Source organism: Numenius arquata, chromosome 23, assembly GCF_964106895.1.
Source record: "Numenius arquata chromosome 23, bNumArq3.hap1.1, whole genome shotgun sequence".
NCBI classification, from domain to species: domain Eukaryota; kingdom Metazoa; phylum Chordata; class Aves; order Charadriiformes; family Scolopacidae; genus Numenius; species Numenius arquata.
In genome coordinates, this window is record NC_133598.1 from 2,162,674 (window position 1) to 2,187,739 (window position 25,066).

The following is a 25,066-nucleotide window of genomic DNA, read 5'->3' on the forward strand; positions in this document are numbered from 1 at the left end:
CCTTTGGCTACACAAACACAATCACGGCTCTCAGAAAAAGGGATTTTGATAAGACTATATACAAAACAAACCACTCTTTAAAAGAAGTTGCCACTGAGCGAAAAAAAAAAAAAAAGTAAATATTTCTGCCTCTTAACAGAGGGACTACAAAAACGTCGCTAATTTAAGACAGAGATTACGCAGAGCTGTCGGACGGATCGCTGAACTCAGCACCGATGTTCAGAGCCTCATCCCACCTGGATGTTCACAGCCATAAATCTCATCAGCATTTGCTACTTTTTGGAATAAAACTGGATTGTTTCTGTCTACTTCAAAAGTCAATGTGATGTAATTCCTAAGCGCCTTACGGAGCGCTTCCCCCAGAGCATCACACGGTCAACAAGACCCAACGCAACGGGGGCACTGAGATGTCTCAGGACCTGGTTTTCCAGCTTGAGACAAAGCTGCTGGTGATGGTGCCTCTCAACCAGCACCTCCACCTCAGCCTTGTGAAGTGAGAGCAAAAGCCCCCTCGGTACCTGGCAAGGACTATGGCCATTGACACAGAAACCCCTTGCAGCCCCTTCCCTTCCTTCCAAGCCACCTGCGACCTTCCCTTCACATTTCCACGTTCCTGCCTTGAAAGAGAGTATTTTTCTTCCCTGGCCATGCAGAATTGTGAATCCCTCTCTCTCATACCCCTCCAACCGGTCTCTTGCCAAGGCTGAAGATCTTCAAATCAACCCCCTCCAGGTACAGATGCTTTTCTGATCCGACCATCCCGGTACCCTCCTCCAAAGTTTTTCCAGTTTTACTGCGTCCTTTCTGATACAAAGACCACGACTGCATCCAGCAGTTCAATACGTGAAGAAATTACAGGTTTGCACAGTGGCATAATTATATTCTATTTTGTGGGGTTTTATCTAACTTTTCTTAATAATTTCCAAGTTCAAGTAGGAATTGACTGACCTCTACTGCGCCTTTGAGCAATTGTTTTCGTAGATCTCCTACAGCCCCAAAATTTTGCTCAAGTGGAAAATCAGCAGCACCAGCATCTCACGAGTTGTGATTTTCCTGCACGTCATTTTTCACCGCTCAACATGAGGTCTCGTTTGTTGGTTTATTGCTGAGTCACTCAGTCTTGGAAAGTCCTTCTGCAGAACCACAGAGGAGCTGAGGTTGGAGGGACCTCTGGAGATCACCCCAGAGCAGGCTTCCCAGAGCATCAGCCGCTCCTCCCAGCGGTGTGTTATCTCCAGACGTGCTAAGGGTACACCCCGTCCAATCACCCAGGTCATTAGTGAAGAGATTAATGAAGAGGTTAAACACTACTGGCCCCACTATGAACATGGGATACACCACCAGTGACTGGCCTCCACACGGGCCTTGTGCTGTTGATCCCAGCTCTTCAAGCCCAGCAGCTGAGCTGGTTTTCAGTCCACCATGCTGCCCGCTTACCTGATGCGTCTTCCACCAGATTTTCTACAAGACTGTTACAGGATACAGCATTGAGAGCCTTGATACATTAGAGACAAACATCCACAGCTCTCCCTTCGTCCCACAAGCTAGGCATTTCCTTGTAGAACGCTATCAGGGACATTAAACACAATGTCTACTTCATAAAAGCATGCTGACCACTCATGATCACCTTCTCATCCTTCGTTTGTCTGGAAATGGTTAGTTGCTCCATCACCTTCCCCCAGACTGAGGCAGACAGGCCTGTAGTACCTGGCTCCTCCTGCTTGCCCTTCATGGAGACAGGAGTGACACTTGCTTTCTCCCACTCCTCAAGAACATCTCCTGACTGCAATAATCTTCCAAAGAGAACGGAGAGTGGCCTCGCGATGCCACGGGCCACCTTCAGCTTCCACAGCACCCATTGGTGCATCCATCAGACCCCAACTGCAGTTCAGTCTTCAGCTTAGATCCTTTCCCAAGTCATCCATGAACACGCTGAACAGCAGATAGCTCTGCAGCTCCCCTCCACCGCGAGTGCGGAGCAGCTCTTCCTACAATTGTTTATCAGCCATTTATCCACCCACACACGACCTCTCCTCACCATACCGGCTTCTTCAATTCCTTCCAGTCTCTCTAATACAGGGGATGCTTGGGTGGCCTGAAGTCAATCTCGATGGTTTTAAGAAAGTGAGGGAAAAGACAGGTATCAGGGAGTTCTTACCTGTGCTCCCCAAAGAAAGCACACACAGAGGTCTCTCCAGATCCGTGGGGAAGAGTTAAAGGCCCAGATTGAGCCTTACTGGCCACAGGGAACACATGCTTCAGGGTGAGCAGAGCACTTCGTTTTATAGTCACACCAGGAGAAGACCCAGGAAAGCATCATTCCACGTCGCAATAAAGAAAAGCCAACAACGGAAAATGCCAAGTTCAAACTACTAAATGGGCAAGAATAGGAAATAGGGGTTGGGAAAGAACGAGACAGCCCACAAGAGTATTAGATATTTGCAGACTACCTGGATGTGAACTTCACCCAAGAGCACTCGGAGCAGGTGGAATCATCTCCGAGTCACTGAGACCTTGGACGGGGTGGGTGAGACACCGAGGGGAGAAAGTGAACATCATCCCTGAGGTTATAAAGGGAAAAGGGAGCCACGGGGTTGGACTAAATCTCAAGAGATCCCTTTCAATCCCAACTATTTTCTGATTGTGTGGTACAGACCTATCGCTAACTTAATTGCTGGAAAATTCTGGCACAATGTCTTTTTAAGTAGGTAGAAGAAAACAAGGATACAAGAAATAGCCAAAAGGAATTTATTATATCAGCCTGAGAGAACTTCCCTTCAGGAAAAGGGGAGGAGGTCACACACAGAGGGGTTGGGAAAGCAAAGCAATAGAGGAGATTTAGACCTTCATAAAGATATAAATAGATCTTGTGCGTCTTCATAAACATGTAGGAAAAACACAGACTGATAAACCTAAAGGCAGACGAAAAAAGGATGGAAAAAAAATCCACAAACTTCAAAGCACACAAGAAAAGTTCCTGAATTTACTGGTATAGGGTGCTTTTATTAATAGCCTGGAAGATGGAACAAAATGCACCTACTAAATCCGCACATCACAAAGCCAAGACCTACAAATACACTGACGGTCAGGATTAAATTCATTCAAAAACAACGTAACTTGATGCACAAGTTTCTAAATTGGGGCAGGAATAATTAACTGCATGTTGCAAAACAAAGAAATCATCGTGTTGAGGGTTATAAACGGGCACGTACACCCTGGCACAGCCAAAACCCGCTAATTGCCCTGGAATTGATTAGCAGCTCCGTTACCATGCCCCGTTCTGGCCATCACCCTCCTACACAGCGAAGAAGGACGGAGGGAAGAGAAACAACGCTCAGTGATGGAGGGGTTACGAGAAACGGTGTAAGAACCTGAGCTCCAGCCTTGAGAACGCTGAAGAGAAACAGAACAGACAAGTACCTAAAAGCTTCCTCCAAGAACATAAAAGAAATGAGCAGTATCTGGTGAATTGCTGCGAGACTGAGAATAAACACCGGGAGAATCCTGGCAGGGACGATGCTCTAAGGAGCAGAACAAGCTGCTTTGGGAGGATCTGGCATCTCTGTCACCTCAGTTACAGGTTAGACACGTCTGACCCTGATTTTTCATTAAAATTACCCTATTTTAAGAACAGATGATTGATGAAAACCTTTCCATTATCACTTGTCTCTTATAGCATCTCAGTACTTCAAGAACATTAACTTATTAATTTTTAAGGTAGCTTAACAGACAAGCCTCCACTTCACAGGCAGAAGCCAAGAGAGAAAATAATATCTGAGTGTCTGCTAATTTGAAGGTTCACCTTGTGTTCTGTCAATACTTCACTTTTACATAGTGAGCTGTATTTCAAAAACACTGAGCACTGAAACCCATGGATCCCACGAGGTCAGAGGACAAGTTAAAATCATAGAATCATAGAATCGTCTAGGTTGGAAAAGACCCTTGGGATCATCGAGTCCAACCATCTACTCTACTCTACAAAGTTCTCCCCTACACCATGTCCCCCAACACCACATCTGAGCGACTCTTAAACTCACCCAAGGATGGTCCCTCAACCCCCTCCCTGGGCAGCCTGTTCCAGTGTCTGATCACTCTCACTGTGAAGAATTTCTTCCTAATGTCCAGTCTAAACCCACCCTGGTGCAGCTTGAAGCCATTCCCTCTTGTTCTATCGCTATTTGCTTGTGAGAAGAGACCAGCACCAACCTCTCTACAGTGTCCTTTCAAGTAGCTGTAGAGAGTGATGAGGTCTCCCCTCAGTCTCCTCTTCCTCAGACTAAACAGTCCCAGCTCCCTCAATCGTTCTTCGTACGATTTATTCTCCAGGCCCTTCACCAGCTTCGTTGCCCTCCTCTGCACCCGCTCCAGCACCTCCATATCTCTCTTGGATTGAGATGTTACCAGGAAACAGAAATCACCTTGGAAAAGTCTGATTTAACCTAATTATTGACGGTAACAGGAGAGGATGGGGAATTTGGGTTCCATTTCAATCTCTTAAAAAGAACATCATCCCTAACACCAAACATTTCTATACCTGTTATTAAACCGTAACAACACGTACATACGGAATCAGCTCTTTCAGTGGCCTCTACGACAATTAATGAGCCACGTAAGTCAGAAGAATCACTTCCCTGCTGAAAGTCAAGATCGCATTTCAACGCACGGAGACACCACAGTGCTCTTTAAAAAGAAAAACAAGAGTCAGTACTAGCATTTTCTTCTCAGGTCTGAGAAAATGCTTCTCAATTTTGTTAAAATTTACAGCTCCAGGCACCAAATATCAAAAACTTTAGTTCAAATGACTAAATATCTTTTGTTTTTTTCTGACCGCAACAAAGAGAGAAGAGCATTATAATACGTATTCTGCAATCTTAATGTTAGAAAATGGCACAAGCCATTGAACGAGCTGAATTTAAAGTCTCAGCAGAAAAAAGAGCATTAAGCATGGATGTGAAGGAAGGACTTATCTGCAGGAACAACTTAGAAAAATAGAATATTCATCAAATAAAAGGAGGCGCTTTAGTTTTGAGCAAGAGGATGCTTTGAACAAAGAGTAGCCAAAGCAGCCTGCAGTTCAGCGTGAAGCTGCGCGGCTTCAGTGCGAGCTGGGCGTCAGGGGATCCGGAAAGGGCTTGGAAAGGAGGATGATTCCCTGGAAACACGGCTTCTGTAGGGCTGTCCTCAGAAAGTGACACCCACCTCACGCCCAGCGGTGCCCTGCATGGGCAAAGCTCCTTCCTTGGCACTATCACTGGCAGGACAGAGAGGCCTAATGGACATGGGTGGCACTAAAGGACACCTTTGGTTTCAGGACACCTTTCCCAATCCTTGTCCCAATATGGATTTATTTCCTGTTGGCAGCCAAGCATCAGGTGACAGAGAACAGCATCACCAATGTTCATAACGCTAAGGAATCTCCAGCAAACTGCAGCCACAAGCAATCAGCTTAAATTGATGAAGGTCCCACTGTGGTTCCAAAGTGACCTTCCCCTACTGCCCACCGCCATCCTCCTGCCACCCGGGCATCACGCAGCGATGGCACATCAGGCCAACAGCGAGATGATTGACCTCAATGTCGACCCCAGACATTAATTTTTAGTAGCAGTATTTTTTGCTTCCAATTGTGTTCGCTCCTGACAGAGCCGTGCAAGCCCAAGGCCAACGCAGCAGAGGTGGCAGATACACGTGTGGGAAAAGCAAACTGTCCCTGCCCAGGGCAGCAGGGGACACGGCAGGGCTTCATGACCAACTGAAGCTGATCTCCGATTTCTTTTCTTGGATAAACCAAAGATTGTAGCAGCAGAGTCGTATTTACACCCTTGGATGATACGGTTTAACTAACATTGATTTATGTGCCCCAACCCCAGAACATTCCGTGGAAGTTAGATAAACCACACACAAATTGCAAGTGATTTCTGCAGGGTCTGTACAGCCTCTGCGCACTTACGGGACAGAAATATTTATTGTATTTGGCATGGAAGCCGCAGTCCGTGAGCACCGGGCAGAAACCAGAACCGGGTGAGCACCGGAGCACCAGAGAGCAAGAAATTCTTTCTTTTCCTTTCCCAATAAATTATATACAAAGGTGAAGAGCTGTCACCCTGACATTTCAGATCTGAAATATAGTTAAGAGCAAGTTATAACTAAGGCAAAGAAAATGAATGTCAGAAAGTTTTGTTTTTTCAAATTTCAGATAAGCTCTTTCGCCCTAGGGTTGATCAGAGCTGGAGAGCTCTGCTTGGAGTCCAACCTCTTACCAGAAAAATGTTTCTTTGTGTAGTATGTGTGTAAACACGCACAAGTAAGGCTATATGTATTTATATAAATAATATGGCACACCTTTAATTCATTGCCCAGGGTAATCCAAATACTAGTGGTCCTTCAGAGAATCTTTTTCTTCCTGTATTAAGCAACACCAATTAGCGAGAGGAACCACCTGAGCAGCACACACCCTGCCGAGCAGCTCCCCGGCCCCAGCCTGCCCTCAGCCAGGTCCCGACCTTCTCCAGAGGAACCCGGTAGATGTGGTGGACACACAGGTCCTCCACGGCCATGTCAACTCCTGCCATCGTCACCAGAGAGCCTAGCTGTCAGGTTAATTCAGCTAATGATGACACCGAGGGAAGGTATGGCACGACTGCTCAGCCAGCCTGGGGAGTCGAACGGGAGAAGCCACAGCGAAATGGAAACAAGCTCTAATTATCTCCAGTCTGTGAACAGATTTCTCATCACAGCCCAGCGACACTGACGAGAATTCCCAAAGTCTAAATCTTTTACCGTCACAGATGGTCACAGCTAAGGACTCTGCGCTGCAGCCATGAATATATACGATAGTTGCTTCAAAAGGTAAAAAGATTTCAGTTATGGGATGTTGGGCCACCCCAAGGCCAGCTGTCGGCAGCTCGGCTGAACTGGGCACAGCAGAGCGTCCAGGTAAAAGCTTCTCTTTCCACAGCCAACACCATTTCTCTCATCTCCTCTCTCTGCAGAGCAGCTAAATATTTAACCAATCCAAGCATTTGATATTCCCAGGCAGAGAAGCTATGACTCGCTCTCAGCCGCAAAAGCCAAGAGACCCAAGATCAGCCCCGAAGGCCCTGGCTATCGGATCCACACGGAGCAGAGAAAGAATCATGCACTACTTGGATTTAGCCTACAGGGTTTCTTCAGTGTTCCTCCATAAGTGTTCAAATCACTAAGATAAGACACACCTCATGGGGAAGTTTACTTTAACATCAACTCCATAAGCCCTGGAAACGGCCACGCTTCACCCCGCCGCACACAAACAGGACGTATCTTCTGCCGAAAAATCTGTTTAGTAATCAAAATCTTGATTGCTTCACTTGTGGGGAGAGGGAAGGGGGATCAAGAAATATAAACATACACAGAAATTGTACAGCTATGGATTCCAAGTTTAAATATGAACCCACAGGGATCATATTTAGAGAACGAGGACCAGCTATAACATCCCCAGCCACTTTATGTGACAAAATAAGACACCTGCAGCTGCACACTGCTCACTAAAAATTAAAAGCAGAACCATTTATCCGCCTGCCAGCACATGTTTGCAAAGTAATGGGACTGCCTTGCCTTCCCCCGACCCCAAAAAGAGAGTTATATTTAGAATCTGTGCTTTTATTTCACGAACCCCAAGACGTGCCACGGCCTGTGCATCCTCTCCGGCGTTTCACATCCCACCAAGCACGGGTCACACCAGACACTGCGTTTATCGGGCTAACGCCGTGAGAGGGACATCGGGTTACAGCGCAACTGCCAGGACAACAGACATGTAATATAAAAGGAGGGATCATTAAGAGAGAATTTCCTTTGCCCTGTATCGACAGCACATTGGAGTAAGTCAGGAATAGGAGCATTCGGTCTCACTGCGGTGAATAAACGAAGCGTTCAAAGGAATAGGGAGCGTTTGAGTTCCGAGAGCAAAGTACCCAGTTAAACCGTGTATCTCATTCGTTCAGACATTTCACGTTGAGTATTCCTGTTGCTTCTCTGTCCCCCTCTCTCACCAAGTACCAAGAGCACAAAATACTCAGGAGCAAGGGAAGAAAAGGCTGTGTCAGTCTGTCAGATCCCCGAGCAGCCGCCGTGTCACCGTACCGTGAGGTCGTGAGTTGACATCCAGGCTCAAACCAGCCACATGCCCATAACCCGTACCCCGGCCATGCTGCTCCCCCTCATACTCACCCATTTGCTCCACAATTTCAGGTGGGAAAACTCGAGAAGCAAAAGCTCGTCGGAAAATATCTGAGAATTCTTTGTCAAGGCCCCCGATGCCCATTTTCTCAAAGTTCCAGTCGGGGTTGATGATGGACTGACGGTTCTCCTTGGTCTTTGATTTACCTGCAAAAAACAAGAAATCATTTCAACCCTGCAGCACCGCAGAACAAAAGGGAACAGAAGGAACAACAGCGGAACGGCTCTGCCAGGTCAGACCCACGTCCGGCCAACTCCATGTTGGGGTTCAGCCATCAGGCAGGAGGAGGCACCACGGCAGGGAGGGGAGGGCAGTCACAGACTCAGCTTATTTAGCAAACTCTTTTCCCAGCCCTCCAACCGCCCAGCCCAGGGATTTCTCAGGCCAGGGGTTGCTCTTCTGTGTGTAAGAATCCACAGTAGATTTTTCTCTGCCGCAAGTTTACCCGGGTCCCCTCGGACGCAGAGCTCCCTCCAGCACCCGGCTCACACCTCCGCTACCGGCCAGACAACCGCACGCCTTCCCTGTCCCGAGCCAGCTCCTGCCTCACCGTGTCCCCAAGGCTCATCGCCGAGAGACGGCAAAGAGCGTCAGCGTCCCCTCTCCCAGGCCGCCTGGGGTGACGTTAGGCTTGTCCTGTGTCCTCAGCCCTGCCCCTCCAGGCACAGCGGCTCTCCTTTGCTCTTCCTCCCTCGGGCACCCCTTGTCCTCACAGAATCCTTCTCCTCTCAGTCCTCTCTGCTCTACTACATCCTTCCACAGACAGCCAGGCTAGGACCGTGGTTTGGTCGTATCTTAAACACAGGTACAACATAATGCTCCACTTCATTCATATTCCTTTATTATTGTATAATCATTCTTAACGACTCTTCACAGGGCTCAGGCTGCCACCAAGCACGGGTCCAGCATTTCCTGAACCTGGGGCCCCGGCCCAAAACACCGATCACTTTTGACCAAAGTCAGGAGCGTTCTTCCTCCCGTGCATCGCTTTACATTTATTTATATGGAATTTCCCCTGCCATTGTACTTTAGTCACCGAGCTCCGTAAGAGCCAGCTTTGTCACCTCAGTCTTTTTTCCAGTTTATTCAATGATCATAATGAAAAGCAAAGGCCCAGCAGAGATTCCTGCTGGATTCCACTGGCTATTTACTTCCATCCTTTCATCACTCGTCTACTCAAGCAAGGACCTTCTCTCTTACAGAGCTCTGTTTAGTTTCTTTGCAAAGAAGCTTTGCTGAGGAATTTTGCTGGAGGAGCTCTGAACAAGCAGCAGATATTCCAGCCCCTGTCCCCTGCTTGTTGGTTCCCGTGATGAACTCCAGCGGGACCAAGGAGCAGGAGCTGCCCGTACGGAGGACAGGCTGACCCTTCCCACTGTGCCATCTCCAGACAGGAACCCACTCACTTGATTCTTTAGTACAGTTTCTGTGGATTTTTTCTGTACAGATTCCAGGTTAAAGACCTGCAGCTTCTCCAGATGTTCTCCGGAATCCCTTTCAAACCAAAGAGCACATTCGCCATCTCCAGTCCTCAGACACCAGAGCAGTTAACGGGGTTACACAGAACAGTTACGAGGTCAGCCAGTTCCTCTACGGCTCAGGAGAACAAACGCCAGCCTTGGCAAACCACCACCGTTCACTTTGTCTGTTTGTTCCACAACCTCTTCTAGAGCTACCTCAGGCTCAGGCAGAGGTTTCACGGTCTCCGTGCGATGGTGGAACCGCTCTCCTCTCCCTTCTGCTGACAAACCACATGAGTTTCAGTCTTACAGAGCCCCTCACTACCTTTTCAGAGAGGCTTTATAGTTCTCAGGGCATTTAGGAGGGAGTAAGCCCAAAGGCTCCTGTAAGGACACTGCTGAGATGTGTCAGAGCCACACGCTCTCACCTGAGCTTTATTCCGGGGTATTTACGGACGGGCACTGACATCGCTCAGACCAACGCTTCCAAATGCCTCTCACCAACATGGCTTTGCTCAGCTCCCAGAGAAACCAGCAGCCATACTCAAACCCGGGGAGAAAGCAAAGATTGAAGATTATCCTTAATTCATGCAGAAACTGGATGTCTTATATTTTCTTAGAGTGACATCCAGGATTGGCCCTGGCGACCAATTTAACCCCCCTAAAGAGCCAGTCCTGGCAAACTGCAACTGTGCGTTTTGCTGATTTAGAATGGTTTGGGTTGGAAGGGACCTTAAAGATCATCGAGTTCCAACCCCCTGCCCTGGGCAGGGACACCTCCCACCACACCAGGTTGCTCCAAGCCCCCTCCAACCTGGCCTTGAACCCCTCCAGGGATGGGGCAGCCACAGCTTCTCTGGGCAACCTGGGCCAGGCTCTCACCACCCTCACAGCAAAGAATTCCTTTCTAGTATCTAATCTAAATCTCCCCTCTTTCAATTTAAAACCATTACCCCTTGTCCTGTCGCTACACATTTGTTCCATAACCTCTCCTAGACACACTTCCAAGTGGAGCTGGACGAGGAGTTGGCATCTAGGAGCCCAGTAACTGCACTAACCACAGGTTCAGTGTTCCCTGAGTGAGGCTGCCATTAATCCTGCTCCAGGAACAGCTGGAATCAACGCTTCAATTCCAATTCCAGTAAAAAGACCCCAAACAAGAACACCCCCCTAACACAAGGGCTAGGGACGAGGTGGCAGAAGGTGTAAGGTATGGCACCGCCACACGGGACCCCGCAGGGCGGCAGGAGCAGTGAATTCCCCGATCCCGGTGTCCGGATTATCCGCCGGCCCCAGCCCAGCTCCGGAGCAGAGGCTCGGCCAGGGCTGCTCCTCCCGCAGCGCTGAGCCAACACCCCCCCCTTCTGGCTGCGCCACAACAAAACTCTGCCAGATTGAATTAAACCACCATCCATCGGGTTCACAGCGCGTGATTCTACGCTAAGGAGAAGAAAGAGAATTGGCTTTTTTTTTTTCAATTATCGCAATTCTTTCCTATTGAAAAAAACTCAAGGCCCTTCATTGAAGGCAGTGCTCAGTGACGCTTACTGTACTTTTATCTCCTCTCTCAGAATTTAATTATTCACAACTTTACAATTCTCCAGAGACTACCCAAGCCCATGAAGCAGCTCTGCCTCAGATCGAGGAGGAGATTAAATCAAGCACCGATCTGACGGAAGAAAATCGAGGCACAAGAAACTCTTTTGCCTTGTCTGCAGGTAATGAAATGGAGTCACCGTGAAAGATTCCTGCTTCCCACCCACCAGCTCCCCCCCAGGACCACCCTTCACACCCCCCCGGGACCACCCTTCACCCCCCCGTGCCGGGGGGAGAGCACAGGCCGTTACACGGCTTTGAATATTAACCAGGTAAAACACCGCTGCCTGCTCTGATGCAGTAAATTGGATTATGTTAATGCTCACCTCAAACTGTCCCGTCAAAGCACAGTGAAAACTAAACAGGCCGTAATCATGTAATCACAGGTAGGAACTAATTGCCCATGCAAATTTTATTCGGTGCTCTTAAAGCCTGTATCTTTGTTAACGTGCTTAATTACAGTCATCTCCAGCTCAGCCCACAGACCCCTCTGGGGTTCTCTCAGCACCGATGCCTGGCTGAGCTTTCAGATGAACACATCCTGGTAAGATGCGAGGTGTGGGGTCACACGACAGCTCCCCGTCTCCCCAGTTTTGGGGCGACTGTAGCACGTGAAGCAGCCAACTGCAGAAGGGGAACCCACTGCCTCACGGCCGAGGGAAGACACTTCAGGGCAGCGTCAGAACTCAGCCTCTGCCATGAGCTCCTGCAACGCTGAACGAGTGCGATTTTACCTTCCCAAGTGGCTACTACCCTCCTCTGGTTTATTTCTGTACCAAATACTCACAGTACTGAGGCCCGCAGTCAGGCAGAGCCGTGCTCTGAAGCCTACTGCAAAAATAAGAAGTATGAAAGCTCAGCTGAGCGCTCGACTGACGCTCGTCTGAGCGGCCGGGGTCACAACAGCCTTCACCAGACACTTCTGAGCTGCACAGCAGCGGCAAAAGCAGCAGCCGCCTTAGCTCATGGACTCCAGGAAAAGACAAAAATAGGGAAGGAAAAGAAGAAAAAAGAAAAAATAAGAGTGTCTGTTCAAGCCCAGAATCACACCCAGAAACAAAAGCCCAGAGCCGTATTACCAGCAAGTGAGGTCTGTGCAAGTGTCCGCTGGTGCGGTATTGTCCACCTGGTAACACTGGTAAGAAGGGAACAGCCACACTAAGAGAGTGTGTCCTGTTCTGCAGGAACCACCGCGGTCCCCAGAACACACACGGCCAGCGGCAGGGAAGGGCCCTCAATGCCCACTTTGTGCCCAGGTCCCCTTTGTTCAGGCCGGTGGCTCCATGGGGACATGCCAGATTCCTCCCCAGCACTACTCTTCCTTCTAAAGGAACATGTGGAGACACGTCAATTATCATCCAATTTATTTGCCAGTAAACTCTGAAACTGGGCACAAAGATTTGGGGTTTTGAGGTTTTAGAAACTTTCAATTTTTTAAAAAAAGTTCAGAGTTTTGTTAATAATCTTGTTGTGTAAACAGTTAAACCCACACGAGAACTCTCTGCTGTGTTTTGCCGCTGCCACCAGCTTCTAAGGAGCAGGACTTCCAGAAGTCAGGAGAAGGGCAGTGCTCTCAGACGCCGTGCTCTCTCCTTGGAGAGCAGATCTCAGCAGAGCTGGGACTGCCACCAGTCCTGCGCTTGGCTTTGAAATTCTGGCTACAGATTCAAAAAAGTTCTCAATTTCCTATTTCCCTGCTGTTTTAATTAAATTCAATTAAAGAGGCGCTGGCTTATTAATGTCCCTGAAAATATCATTCTCTGATGTTGAAAGAGTTAGAATACTTTAACTACTTGCTGACTTTTGTTTACTGTTCCATGGTGCCTTCCTAATCCGGGCCCAGGAGTCCACGGCGCTTAGGACAACTTCTCATCTAACTCCATTTGCTACCGTCACAATCTCTGCAAGTCACACTCACCTCTTCTCCTCCTACCTCTGTGTCTGGGTATTTTAGACACACCGTGGTCATAAGCACAGTGCAGAGACCCACAGAACCGCTCTGGTATGTCAGTGGGTTGTGGGGCTTCATATGGGGAGGGCCCCTGTTCAGAAGCAGCATCGTCTGCTGAGGGACGGTGTCTTCTCGGAGCGGTGGGCTTTCAATAGAGTCCTGAGCATCTACAGACTGCTTCCTAAAGGGTGTGACAGGTTCCTAAGGGATCAAACCCAGTCAACTGCTAGTTCAAAAATACCTGGGAGACATTCTGAGACATTCCGTTTTCAATGGATCAGGTCAAGTGATGTAACCAGCAAAACAAACCTTGAGACACACAAGTCTCAAAGGCCCGAAAAGCAGCAAACTTCAGGCACAGTTTATCTCCTTGGACGCCGTGGCACTTACCGATCAGATTGAGAGAGGAGTTCTCCGCTTTTTCAAAGGCAACCTGACTGTTTCCAAGAACCAAACCAACCTCAATCTGCAAAAGGGAAGGAAACAAATCATTACATTAAGCCATTTGGCTCAACCTCAGATTGCTCCTTTGGTATCTCCCCAAGCCCATCTCAGAGGGCAAGAAACAGCAGCAAAAGCTCCACTACCAAAGTCATTGGGAAACGTGTGAAATATCAGCACCTCCTCTAAAACCAACATCATTGAACGGAGAAGCTCATCAGGTGTAAGAAGTCAGCTTTTTAAAGTTATTTGTTTAGTTCAAAACCAACTATTCTACTTCAGTAAGATCTAGCAAGAATAAAATAAAATCATGTCCTTTCTACAGAAGGAAAAAAAATCCAAACTGGACATATCTGGAAGACAAAAATGCTCAAAAGTGGATTTTTCCATGAATTAGTACATAAAGGCCAAAAGATATTCCCTGTATCTTCCCCAGCTCTGCACTTTAGTGGGTGCAGCTCCAAGCTCCCAACTACGCAAGCACAGGAGACGGCATTAAACTGAGAACAACGCTCCTGATCTTCTCTGAGGCAAAAGATGCAGCCAGATGGAATAAATGTGCAACTTCTCCAAACAGAAGTAACCCAAACTCCTCCTCGCAGCGAGATCCGATCAGTACCTGAGTCTCTGCAGGCCCCAGGGAAGGAGCGTGAGCTCCTGCCAGCCTACCTTCTGCTTCTTGCTCGCTCCAGACTCTCCTTTGAGAATGCTGGGGTCCATCGCTTCCATGTCCTTCACCAACAGGCCAAAGAGCTTGTCATTAAAGCTGAACACAAGCTGTGGCAAACAAAAACGGAAGGGGATTTTAATTCATTAAAAAGCTAAAAGGGATTTTGACAAAGCTACTGAAGAGAAGAGAAAGAGGCCTGAAGACTGAGTTTACCACCCAACAAATTCCACATCGTTTTTACCCTGTAAAGGTCCGTTGTACTGAACGTGCCCTTTTCACGTCCCGTACTTACGAGAAACGGATCAAAAGTAGCAGAAAATGAAGTGGAAAAATTCAAAGAAAAATTCTCCTTCCAAGAAAGCCTTCTCTTCCCCAGCTAAATCTTCTATATCACCCTCTCGACATTTTCCTCTCGCTTTACATGTTGGTGCTAGGCAAGGAGAACAATTTAGCCCAAGTCTTTTTGTTCTTTCACGTTTCAGTCTTACAAGGGCACCTCAAAAATAGTGCCAGAGTAATGAGAGACAGAATGGATATTACAAGAAGCAGGGTCGATCCCAGAGAACAGCAGGCTGTGTCTGCACAAGTCCTTTCCTCCAAGATTACGTTGGCAACTGAGTTCAGATTCAGACCCTGCAAGTCACAAACTATTGTGAGACAGACCTCGACCTGTCCTGAGAATATGGCAAACCAGAGGCTACCTCTGATGTCCACGGGGGTAGGAGCCCATCTACTGCAGAGCTGAGAAGCTCAGTTACAGGGACAGCAGCTTTCAGAGATCCCCAAATCAAACCTTTCATACCTATTTGATTTACTCTCTACAACTACTTGAAAGGACACTGTAGAGAGGTTGGTGCTGGTCTCTTCGCACAGGTAACTAATGACAGAACGAGAGGGAACGGCTTCAAGCTCCAACAGGGTAGGTTTAGACTGAACATTAGGAAAGAATTTTTCACAGAAAGAGTGGTCGGGCATTGGAATAGGCTGCCCAGGGAGGGGGTTGAGGCACCATCCCTGGATGTGCTTAAGAGCCGTTTAGATGTGGTGTTGGGGGATATGGTGTAGGGGAGAACTTTGTAGAGTAGGGTAGATGGTTGGACTCGATGATCCCAAGGGTCTCTTCCAACCTGGATGATTCTATGATTCTATTTACTACTGGAGTCTGTAGAGCAGCAAGAAATGTTACAATAAAACACACCACACTTGAAAGGCGCTGCTGAGAATTAATTAAAACTGGCGTTCATTTTCATCTTATACAGAAGGAAGACAAAAGTTACTCCTCAAAAGATTCCAGGAGCTGTGCGTATTACTTAACATTTTATCTTTAAAAGACCAAAGTGAACCCCCCACCTGCTGGCCCACGGAGAAGGCCTGGCTGTTGAACTGCTGGATGAACTCCGCAGCCATCTTGTCCGTGTCGTAGGGGTTGGAGTCAATGTTCTTCTTCTGCAGAAAGTCTATCTCGATCGTCATTGTGCCAATACACTGCTTGGCCTTGTCAAAAGTGTATAAGGAAACTGTTAAAAAAAAAACACAGAGAAACAGCACATTTCAGAACAGCAAGGTCTTCCCACGATATATTAAACATCCTGTAAGTTTAGCAATCCATGTTCTTCCATTCAGAATGAGTTTTTAATAAAATTGAATGTATTATTTCTGATAGAGACCCTCATTTCTCTTACATCCATGTTGCACTGCAAGATCAAAAATACAGCGAATGTATCTCCACTGAAAATCCCCGCATTTCCTTAAAACCTCAAATAGCGTCCTTTGAGACACCATACGAGCCTTGGGGGATGAGGACGACAGTGAACTCACACACGCTGTGGCACCACAATAGCTGTATCTACATCTAAGGGTTTGGAGGACACGTCTTCAGAAAGCCCAAAAGGAAGCACTAAGAGTGGTCTTGCCCAAAAGAGCAATGACGAGAGGTCATAACTGGTTTTCTGTAGCAACAGATTGACTAGCTCTTCTCCAGGTTCATAGAACCATAGAATCATCCATGTTGGAAGGGACCCATCAAATTCAACCGTCAACCTAACACTGCCCAAACCACCACTAACACATGTCTCTCAGCACCACGTCTGTCCAGCTTTTAAATACCCTCTGGGGATGGTGATTTCACCACTCGCCTGGGCAGCCTCTTACCCGCATATTCAATGCAGTGGTGTCATCTATCAGGCTTCTACAGCCCAGAACGAAGCATCAACTGCCCCTCAGCTCTGACACAGAGGAAACAGCCACTACACCAGGGCAGGTAGGCCCACCCCAACACGCCCCAGGTTACCTTCAGCAACGCAGAATCAACTGAACGGCCCCTGAATGGGGACAGAAAGTCAAGTGGCGCAGAAGGTACTTCACGGTCATCGCCAACCGCACCTAAACCCCACAGCTACGTCAAGTCAAAAACAAGGGGCCACTCAGGGCTGATGCTGCTGGAGGAAAGAGGGTAGAAAGCAAAGAACTTGGTCCACAGCTTCAGGGATAGTGCCACAGCACAACCCATCAAAGAACAGGATCTCACAGAGCAGACAGCCCTAATAATTCACAAACCAGGCTGCAGCAAAGGATGTTTCTCCAGAAGGCTGAGGAACATTACAGGTTTGCTTTGAATCTAGAGAAGGAAGTCCCAGCTAAGGATAATGCAGCAGGAGGTGAACATGGGAAATGTACTTCACCCACAACCTACTATTTCCTATCAAGCCTCTTAGCAGTAGGATGGTTCCAGAATAAACCTGCAGGCTCCTGGGAAGATGTGACATCAAAACAAGCACCCAGGGTGCTATGATACGGGATTCGTTCACGTTAGGAGAATAAAGAGAGCCTTCCTCTTGCTTAAGCTGTTACCAGAAGACACGAGGGTCATCACAGTATGTGAATTTAACATCCTTCCTGGTATCAGAATAGGTCACCTGGAACTGAGCTGTCAAGAAAGATTTTGTGGGAAATTGGGATAAAGATGGAACACTGAAGCACTTCCCAAATTGAGGTATATCCACTCTATCAACCAGTTCTTTCAGAAATGGGAATGACAGCAGGGTTAGTGATGGTTTTCATCAGTGTTAGGTTGACGGTTGGACGAGGTGATCTGAAAGGTCCCTTCCAACCTAGACCATCCTACGATTGTGTAAGTCAGAACTAATGAGGGAGGGAGGAACTAATGAGGAGGGACTTTGGTCTTGCAGGGGCACAACAGGACCTCTTCTCACCTCACAGGTCACTTCAGGGCAGTCATTTCCCTTTACCTGCCCTTCTCAGGGCTCTGTCAAATAAAAGCTTCCAGAGAGAACCAGTCCCAGGTCACATCACAGAGCTGAGGTGCCAGCTGCATACGCAGTCCTTACATCAGGGACCAAACGCTGGGGATGCCTGATACAGCCCAGAACGGTAGAGCCGTGCTGGGGATGAGGTCCAGCAAGCACCACACAGCCCCAGCTCCAAACGCCTGGACACGTCCTAGAAAAAAGCCTGAAACGTCCTAGGAACAGCAGGGCAGGCTGAGACGGTGGCAGCGACCTCCCAGGGCTGAGGATGCAGCTGAGGCCCCTGGGTCCAGGTTCAATTCTCCAGCAGTAACCCGGGAGCTGATGAAGCTGAACCACGCTGAGGGCAAGACAGCAAGGAGTTGAAGGAGACCTCAAGCCTCACTTGAAGGAGACCTCAAGCCAGCACTCAACCCTTCCACAAAGGCAAATTCACAAGATTCAGTCCCCAGGAAAGCCTCTACCACAGCATTAGGGGCTTGATGGGACTCAGCTTCACTGCACCACTAAGCAGTGGACTGCATTTAAAACTGACATTTAAATCATAGTTTTCCCATTATTAGGGGAGCAAGACAAAGAGAGCGCCCTGGTAAATCACTAGTTTTACGAACGCTTCTCCCTACCTGTAGAACAGCTTTACAAATCCCTTGCGCTCAGGAGGGAGTCATCTGACATTTAGTCACTCCGCAGAAAACTACTGCATGATTTTTGTTAATACATGTTCCCACGTAGCTGGTAAGTTTATAGCAAGGTCTGGTACAAGTGCAATCACAAATCTGCTCTCACAGCTAATCTTGCTGAATATTAGTGCTTCTTTCCCCAAACAACATTAGTACTAAAAAGCATTTATGTGTAAGCCAGCTGGCACATGAACAGCAACCAAACAAGGGTGAGAAACAAATTAATTTATGGGTCTCCCCCTCTCCTTATAGCTTATTCTTCAGTTTAAAAAACAAAACAAGGTCATCTAGCAAAAAGAAATGGCTTCCAAGCAAGACCTGTGAGGCATCCAGTTGTGTAGAGAGGGACAGACCCGCTTTGTCACTACAAAGAGAGATCCACCAATACCTCAGATGTCACACACGAGAACTGACCCATGCCCAGGGACCTGCTGAGACCAAGGGAACTGGGAGACAAACAGCCAAGGAGTGAGGTTCCCTCACAACACCTCACATCCCCAGCAGTACTGCTTCTCCGTCTACGTCCTCCTCACTTCTTGACACAGGATGGAGTGCTCGGCTCTGCCCACAACCCTCAAACGAGAGCAGAATTCCCTGCAATCACTGTGAACACCTCAAAAGGCAACACAGTGGCAGAACAACCAGTTTGCTCCACCTCAACGACCATGAGCCAGTCAAATGTTAGAGCAGGCTTCATCACAGCATCCTCCTCGGAGAAAAGGAGATGGCTGCCCCCAGGAGCACACGGGCCATCCCTGATGGTCAGAAGAACAGACCTGATCCACTACCTTGATCTGCTGTTGCAAAGAACATGGAGACCCTCCTGTAAGAAGCTGCTGCCAGGAGTTCCCTCACTACAGGAAGGACATTGAGCTGCTGGAGCGTGGCCAGAAGAGAGCCACCAAGCTGGTGAGGGGTCTAGAGAACAAGTCATATGAGGAGAGGCTGAGGGAACTGGGCATGTTTAGTTTGGAGAAGGGGGAGGCTGAAGGGAGACCTCATTGCCCTCTACAACTCCCTGAAAGGAGGGTGTAGAGAGGTGGGTGTTGGCCTCTTCTCCCAAGGAAATAATGACAGGACCAGAGGAAATGGTCTGAAGTTGGGGCAGGGGAGGTTTAGATTAGATATTAGGAAGAATTATTTTACTGAGAGGGTGGTCAGGCCCTGGAACAGCCTGCCCAGGGAGGTGGTGGAGTCGCCATCCCTGGAGGTATTTAAGAAACGTGTAGACGTGACACTTCAGGGCATGGTCTGGTGGCTGAGATGGTTTGTGTCTGTTTGTGGGGGGTGTGGGGTGTGGCTGTGGGTGTTTGGTTTGGTTTTGGTGTTTGGTGTTGTGGGGTTTTTGGGTGGGGTTTTTTTTTTTGGTGGTTGTTTTTTTGGGGGTTGGTTTTTTTTTTTTTTTTTGGTTTTTTGTTGGTTGGACTCGATGATGTCAAAGGTCCCTTCCAACCAAGAAGATTCTGTGATTCTGTTTGGTCAATACTTCAGGAGCTACAGAGTCAAGGGCAGCACCTATACGTGACAGCGAAGCCAATCGTTCACAAACCAGAGGTATTGGTGACAGACAGTGGGAATAACTGAAAGATAGAGGGTGCTTGTCCGATTGAACATTGGCAAAGGCTCGTCAGGCTCAATTAAGACTTGAAATTGGAATACAAATCTTCAATCTGCATAAACCCGAGATGGCGCCCCCTCTCCCTTCACCGTACTGCAGAACATTCTGGTCAGTTATTGGGGAAGACACCGGCGCTGATCACAAAGCTCATCACTCCAGAGCACATCGCTGGCTCCGGCAACTCTCAGCGCTGAACCTTCCCCATCCTCAACACTCAAACGTCGATGCCAGGAATACCCCCAGCACCAGCTGGTTTCTGTGAGCTGGGGAGAGTTCTCCAAAGCCACAAGAACAGACCACCCAGGACACATTAAATGTTCGATCTGCCTGTGGACACTGAGTCCCACACAGAGCTATGCCGACAGACCAGCAAACGCCTGAAAATAACAGTCAAAATAGTCCTCCAGGTTTGAAAGTGTTAAAAGAGAGAAAGCCCTGCAGATACCAGAGCAACTCCCTTTCGCTAATGAGGGCCTCGTGTTACCTGAAGAAGGAAGATCTGAAATTTTCCAATTTGGTTTCACTTCAGTACAGAAACATGGAATTCAGCTTTTCTAAACACACATCATGATGCTGGTGTCTGACTTACCGTCTATTTCTTGTCCGATGGAAAGCCCAGCCCATTTTCTCTGTGAAAACAAGACAAAACCATCAGAAATCCTGTCCTTCAGCAGAACAAATGCCCACTCAAAGCCAGCTGCCTCACCCAGAGAAGCAGCTCCCCCAGGAGAACCTTAAGAAGCAGCAAAAAAGGACACAATGGGATTTTACAAAAAAAAAAAAAAACAAAAAAAAACAAAAAAAAAAACCCAACCAAATTAGCAGGAAACAAGTCAAAACCATGGAATTGTTTCTATTAATAATTTGATTTTCTGACCTCGGGAGGCTGTTCTGTCCAACCTCCTTCCCATTATCGGTCACTGGAGAGTCACGGAGGTAGAGGTTACCGTGCTGGGTGGGGATTTTGTCATTCTGCTCATCTCCTACCAAAGCTCAGATGCTGATCACACCAGAGGCTGTGCAACAGGCAGGACAGGCTGCTCTACACCCCAGGATCATTGGCAAAGCTGACATAGAACAGAATCATAGAATCGTCTAGGTTGGAAAAGACCCTTGGGATCATTGAGTCCAACCATCTACCCTACTCTACAAAGTTCTCCCCTACACCATGTCCCCCAACACCACATCTGAGCGACTCTTAAACTCACCCAAGGATGGTGCCTCAACCCCCGCCCTGGGCAGCCTGTTCCAGTGACTGATCACTCTCACTGTGAAGAATTTCTTCCTAATGTCCAGTCTAAACCCACCCTGGTGCAGCTTGAAGCCATTCCCTCTTGTTCTATCGCTATTTGCTTGTGAGAAGAGACCAGCACCAACCTCTCTACAATGTCCTTTCAAGTAGTTACAGAGAGTGATGAGGTCTCCCCTCAGCCTCCTCTTCCTCAGACTAAACAGTCCCAGCTCCCTCAATCGTTCTTCGTACGATTTATTCTCCAGGCCCTTCACCAGCTTCGTTGCCCTCCTCTGCACTCGCTCCAGCACCTCCATATCTCTCTTGGATTGAGGTGCCCAAAACTGGACACGATACTCCAGGTGTGGCCTCACCAGTGCTGAGCACAGGGCGACAATCACCTCCCTGCTTCTGCTGGTCACGCTATTTCTAATACAAGCCAGGATGCCGTTGGCTTTCTTGGCCACCTGGGCACACTGCCGGCTCATATTCAGCTGCTTGTCAATCAGAACCCCCAAGTCCTTTTCCGCCAGGCAGCTCCAGCCACACTTCCCCAAGCCTGTACCGATGCATGGGGTTGTTGTGGCCCAAGTGCAGGACCTGGCACTTGGTCTTGTTGAAGCTCATACCATTGATGTTGGCCCATCCATCCAACCTATCTAAGTCTCTCTGCAGAGCCTCCCTGTCCTCATGCAGATCAACACTCCCGCTTAACTTGGTGTCATCTGCAAACTTCCAGATGATAGATGACATGTATACAGCAGTTGCAGGAAATTGTTGTAATGTGCCTTCGGTTATAAAAATGACCTAAATCAAAACTTGTTCAGAGAACTAGTACAAATGGAACTGTTCAAATCCTTTAGGTCCCTTCAAATTCCTCTAAGAAGATTTGTGCCGCGCAGAGCTCCATGAGAAGTGGGAAACGGTTCAATAATTATGTGACACAAAAATCTATGACCTTTACTGTGCCTGAAGTTCTGGCTTGATAATTGCAGAAGTGGTATTTTTCCGATGGCTTTTGTGCTACAGGCTGGTTAGTGTATATTTACAGTCCACATCTCAGGCCATGCAGCTTTCACCACCTCTCAAATATCTAAGCCTTAGAGAGGCATGAATCACAAAAACACATAAGGATCGTTACACAATGCTCTGGGAAGATCACGTTTGAAATGTTGTACTTTGTGGTCATTTATGTTTGGCTTTTTATCTGGAAAGAAGAAGGCTGGGAGAAGGAATACAATGACCTTTTTTTAAAAATGAAAATTCCCCCCTATACTCCCTCTGCAATATGTTCGTCGTTCAAGACGGAAATTGGGCTTTAGGAAGGAATCCCCTCGGCACAACAGGGATCAAGCTGATAGAAATCAAAGCCCAGAGCAGGAATCCTGACAGGTACTTACTGGTATTCCCAAGAAAGTGAAAACAAACTATGCTTCCATATTTCATCTCATATTTTACAGCTCCCACTGCCTACACGCAAGGCCAGGAAGAATTCAGAGTCATAGGATGGTTTGGGTTGGAAGGGACCTTAAAGCCCACCCAGGGCCACCCCCTGCCCTGGGCAGGGACACCTCCCACCAGACCAGGTTGCTCCAAGCCCCCTCCAACCTGGCCTTGAACCCCTCCAGGGATGGGGCAGCCACAGCTTCTCTGGGCAACCTGGGCCAGGCTCTCACCACCCTCACAGCAAAGAAGTTCTTCCCCACATCTCATCTCCATCTCCCCTCTGTCAGTGTCAAACCCTTCCCCCATCTCCTAGGGCTCCCCTCCCTGATCCAGAGTCCCTCCCCAGCTTTCCTGGAGCCCCTTGAGGGACTGGAAGGGGCTTGAAGGTCTCCCCGGAGCCTTCTCTTCTCCAGGCTGAACCCCCCCAACTCTCTCAGCCTGTCCTCACAGCAGAGGGGGTCCAGCCCTCCCAGCATCTCCGGGGCCTCCTCTGGCCCCGCTCCAACAGCTCCATGTCCTTCTGCTGTTGGTGGCCCCAGAGCCGGAGGCAGCACTGGGGGGTGTCTCCCCAGAGCGGAGCAGAGGGGCAGAATCCCCCCCCTCGCCCTGCTGGCCACGCTGCTGGGGATGCAGCCCAGGGTGCGGGGGGTTTCTGGGCTCCAGTGCACGTTGCCGGGGCGTGTGGAGCTTCTCACCCACGAGCACCCCCAAGTCCTTCTCCTCAGGGCTGCTCTCAATTCTCCCCTCCCCTGGACACTCCAGTTCTTCTGCAAAAGACACCCTGAACTTCCCCCCACCAGGAGCACCAGCGCTGCTGAACGGCCACCAGTGCAAGAACAGTGGGCAGGGACACTGGTACCCCTGCAAACACCGGGCTTTGCCAAAACCCTCCAGGTTAAGCCTTTTGCCAAGTTTCAGGACAGCAGGAAAGCTGTCCAAGGTCAGCTAGAGAGATTAGTTTGGATCTTCTCTGTGGCAAGAGATACAGCTCAATTCCTGTCTTCATTTGGGTACGCTGTGCTAAGAAGTGTGTCATCGCTGCATGGCCCTTCACCTTTCGGGCTTTGCAAAATACTAAATTTTTCATGGTTTTCGGTATTTAGGCCGAAGAGTTAAGATTATTAGAGAATGAAGGTGGTCAAGAACTTTATGCATACAATAAATGGACACCAGGCTTTCTTGGAGGTGTCAGATCCTAAGTGCGCACTACGTGACCCTCCCTGAATACATGAGATAATCACCCATTTTGCGTAACGCTGGTTGCAATTGTCCAAGGCTTCAGGAAATACTGGGAATTAAATCCTAGCACCAGGAACACTCAGGTAACACATTCCCAGACCAGCAGCCGTTACACTTGCTGCCAGAGTCACTTTTCAGGGTTAACCAACAAACCTCATTCCCTTGCAGAGGAGCTCTCCTGGCTTTTTGTAGATTCTGGAATCTACAAAAACCAACCCCAGACCACGGGTGCATCTATTTTAACCCTGCGATACAAATATCTTCTCCTGGTAACTGGTTTTCAGTTTGGGCATCACAAACATAATAAGCAGGCACATGGTTACCATAACATCCTCTTCACCCACTCGTACGGACAAATCTGAATTTCAACACGACATCAGAACGCAAAAAGAAGTTCTGGGGCCTGTGCCAAGTCATCTGCTGAGGAAAAGAAATCTTGTGTTTGCAGCAGAGGCTCAACGTCTAGGCCAGTTACCAGCAGGAAAATAGCACAGCATTAAACCAGTGACCTCAGCTGTTGCAGTTCCATGTTACACGACTCCCTGTGTAAGACAGTGAACAGTTACAAGATTCTTTTTTCTATTTAGAAGTTAATTTTGTCAATTATTTATCCTAACCATCATTTAACATGTGATCTTAATTAAGAAAGAAGAGACAAGTTAAATCCATTTTGTACATTACATTGCGTTTTTCATCCAGAAATGCTAACGATGAGCGAGCACAGTCAATAGAACAGGTCTTTAAAAGAGCAACACAGCAAGGAAAACCCTTCAAAGTCAAGGGAAACCAGGGAACAGTAAAAATTTAAAGAACACCAGACATTGCTTAGGCTTTTCTTTTTCAAATAGTTTGTTTCTTGTGTTTTTTAAAAGGTTAAATTACACCTTTTCTAGTATTTTTTTATCCCACCGTGCACTAAAAATAGATCAAAGTAGCATCAGCGAGTTTGCTTCAGCAATAGTAAAAGTCTTCTTAAATTTTTGCTGCCAGAAATCAAATTTGCAGCATTCATTTACGCAGAGGTCTCCCTCCAATTGAATAGTTATCTCCAATCCTGACCTGAAAAGAGCCGCTGTTTATTCTACAGCAGAGCCAAGTCACACCACACAGTACCTGGGGCAAGCTGAACGCGATGCTGCCGGGAACAACCGAGGAATGGGTTCTCAGCGTGAAGATGTACTTGTGGTTGGGAGAAGTCTTCACAACAACATGTCTAGAAGAGAGAAAAACCAGCATCTTACTCCAATATATACCCA

General features: G+C 48.0%; 1 protein-coding gene across 2 annotated transcripts in view; it reads right to left on the reverse strand.

Moving 5' to 3' along the window:
* The window catches only part of NSF (N-ethylmaleimide sensitive factor, vesicle fusing ATPase), a 96,672-nt gene that overhangs the window by 45,541 nt on the left and 26,065 nt on the right, over positions 1-25,066 (reverse strand). For both annotated transcript variants that reach the window (XM_074162988.1, XM_074162987.1), the window contains 6 exons: positions 24,924-25,023; positions 20,484-20,523; positions 15,681-15,847; positions 14,330-14,437; positions 13,610-13,685; positions 8,203-8,358 (listed from right to left, as the gene is read on the reverse strand). In XM_074162988.1, the coding sequence (XP_074019089.1) occupies positions 8,203-8,358; positions 13,610-13,685; positions 14,330-14,437; positions 15,681-15,847; positions 20,484-20,523; positions 24,924-25,023 (647 nt within the window). The remainder of the gene's footprint in view (positions 1-8,202; positions 8,359-13,609; positions 13,686-14,329; positions 14,438-15,680; positions 15,848-20,483; positions 20,524-24,923; positions 25,024-25,066) is intronic.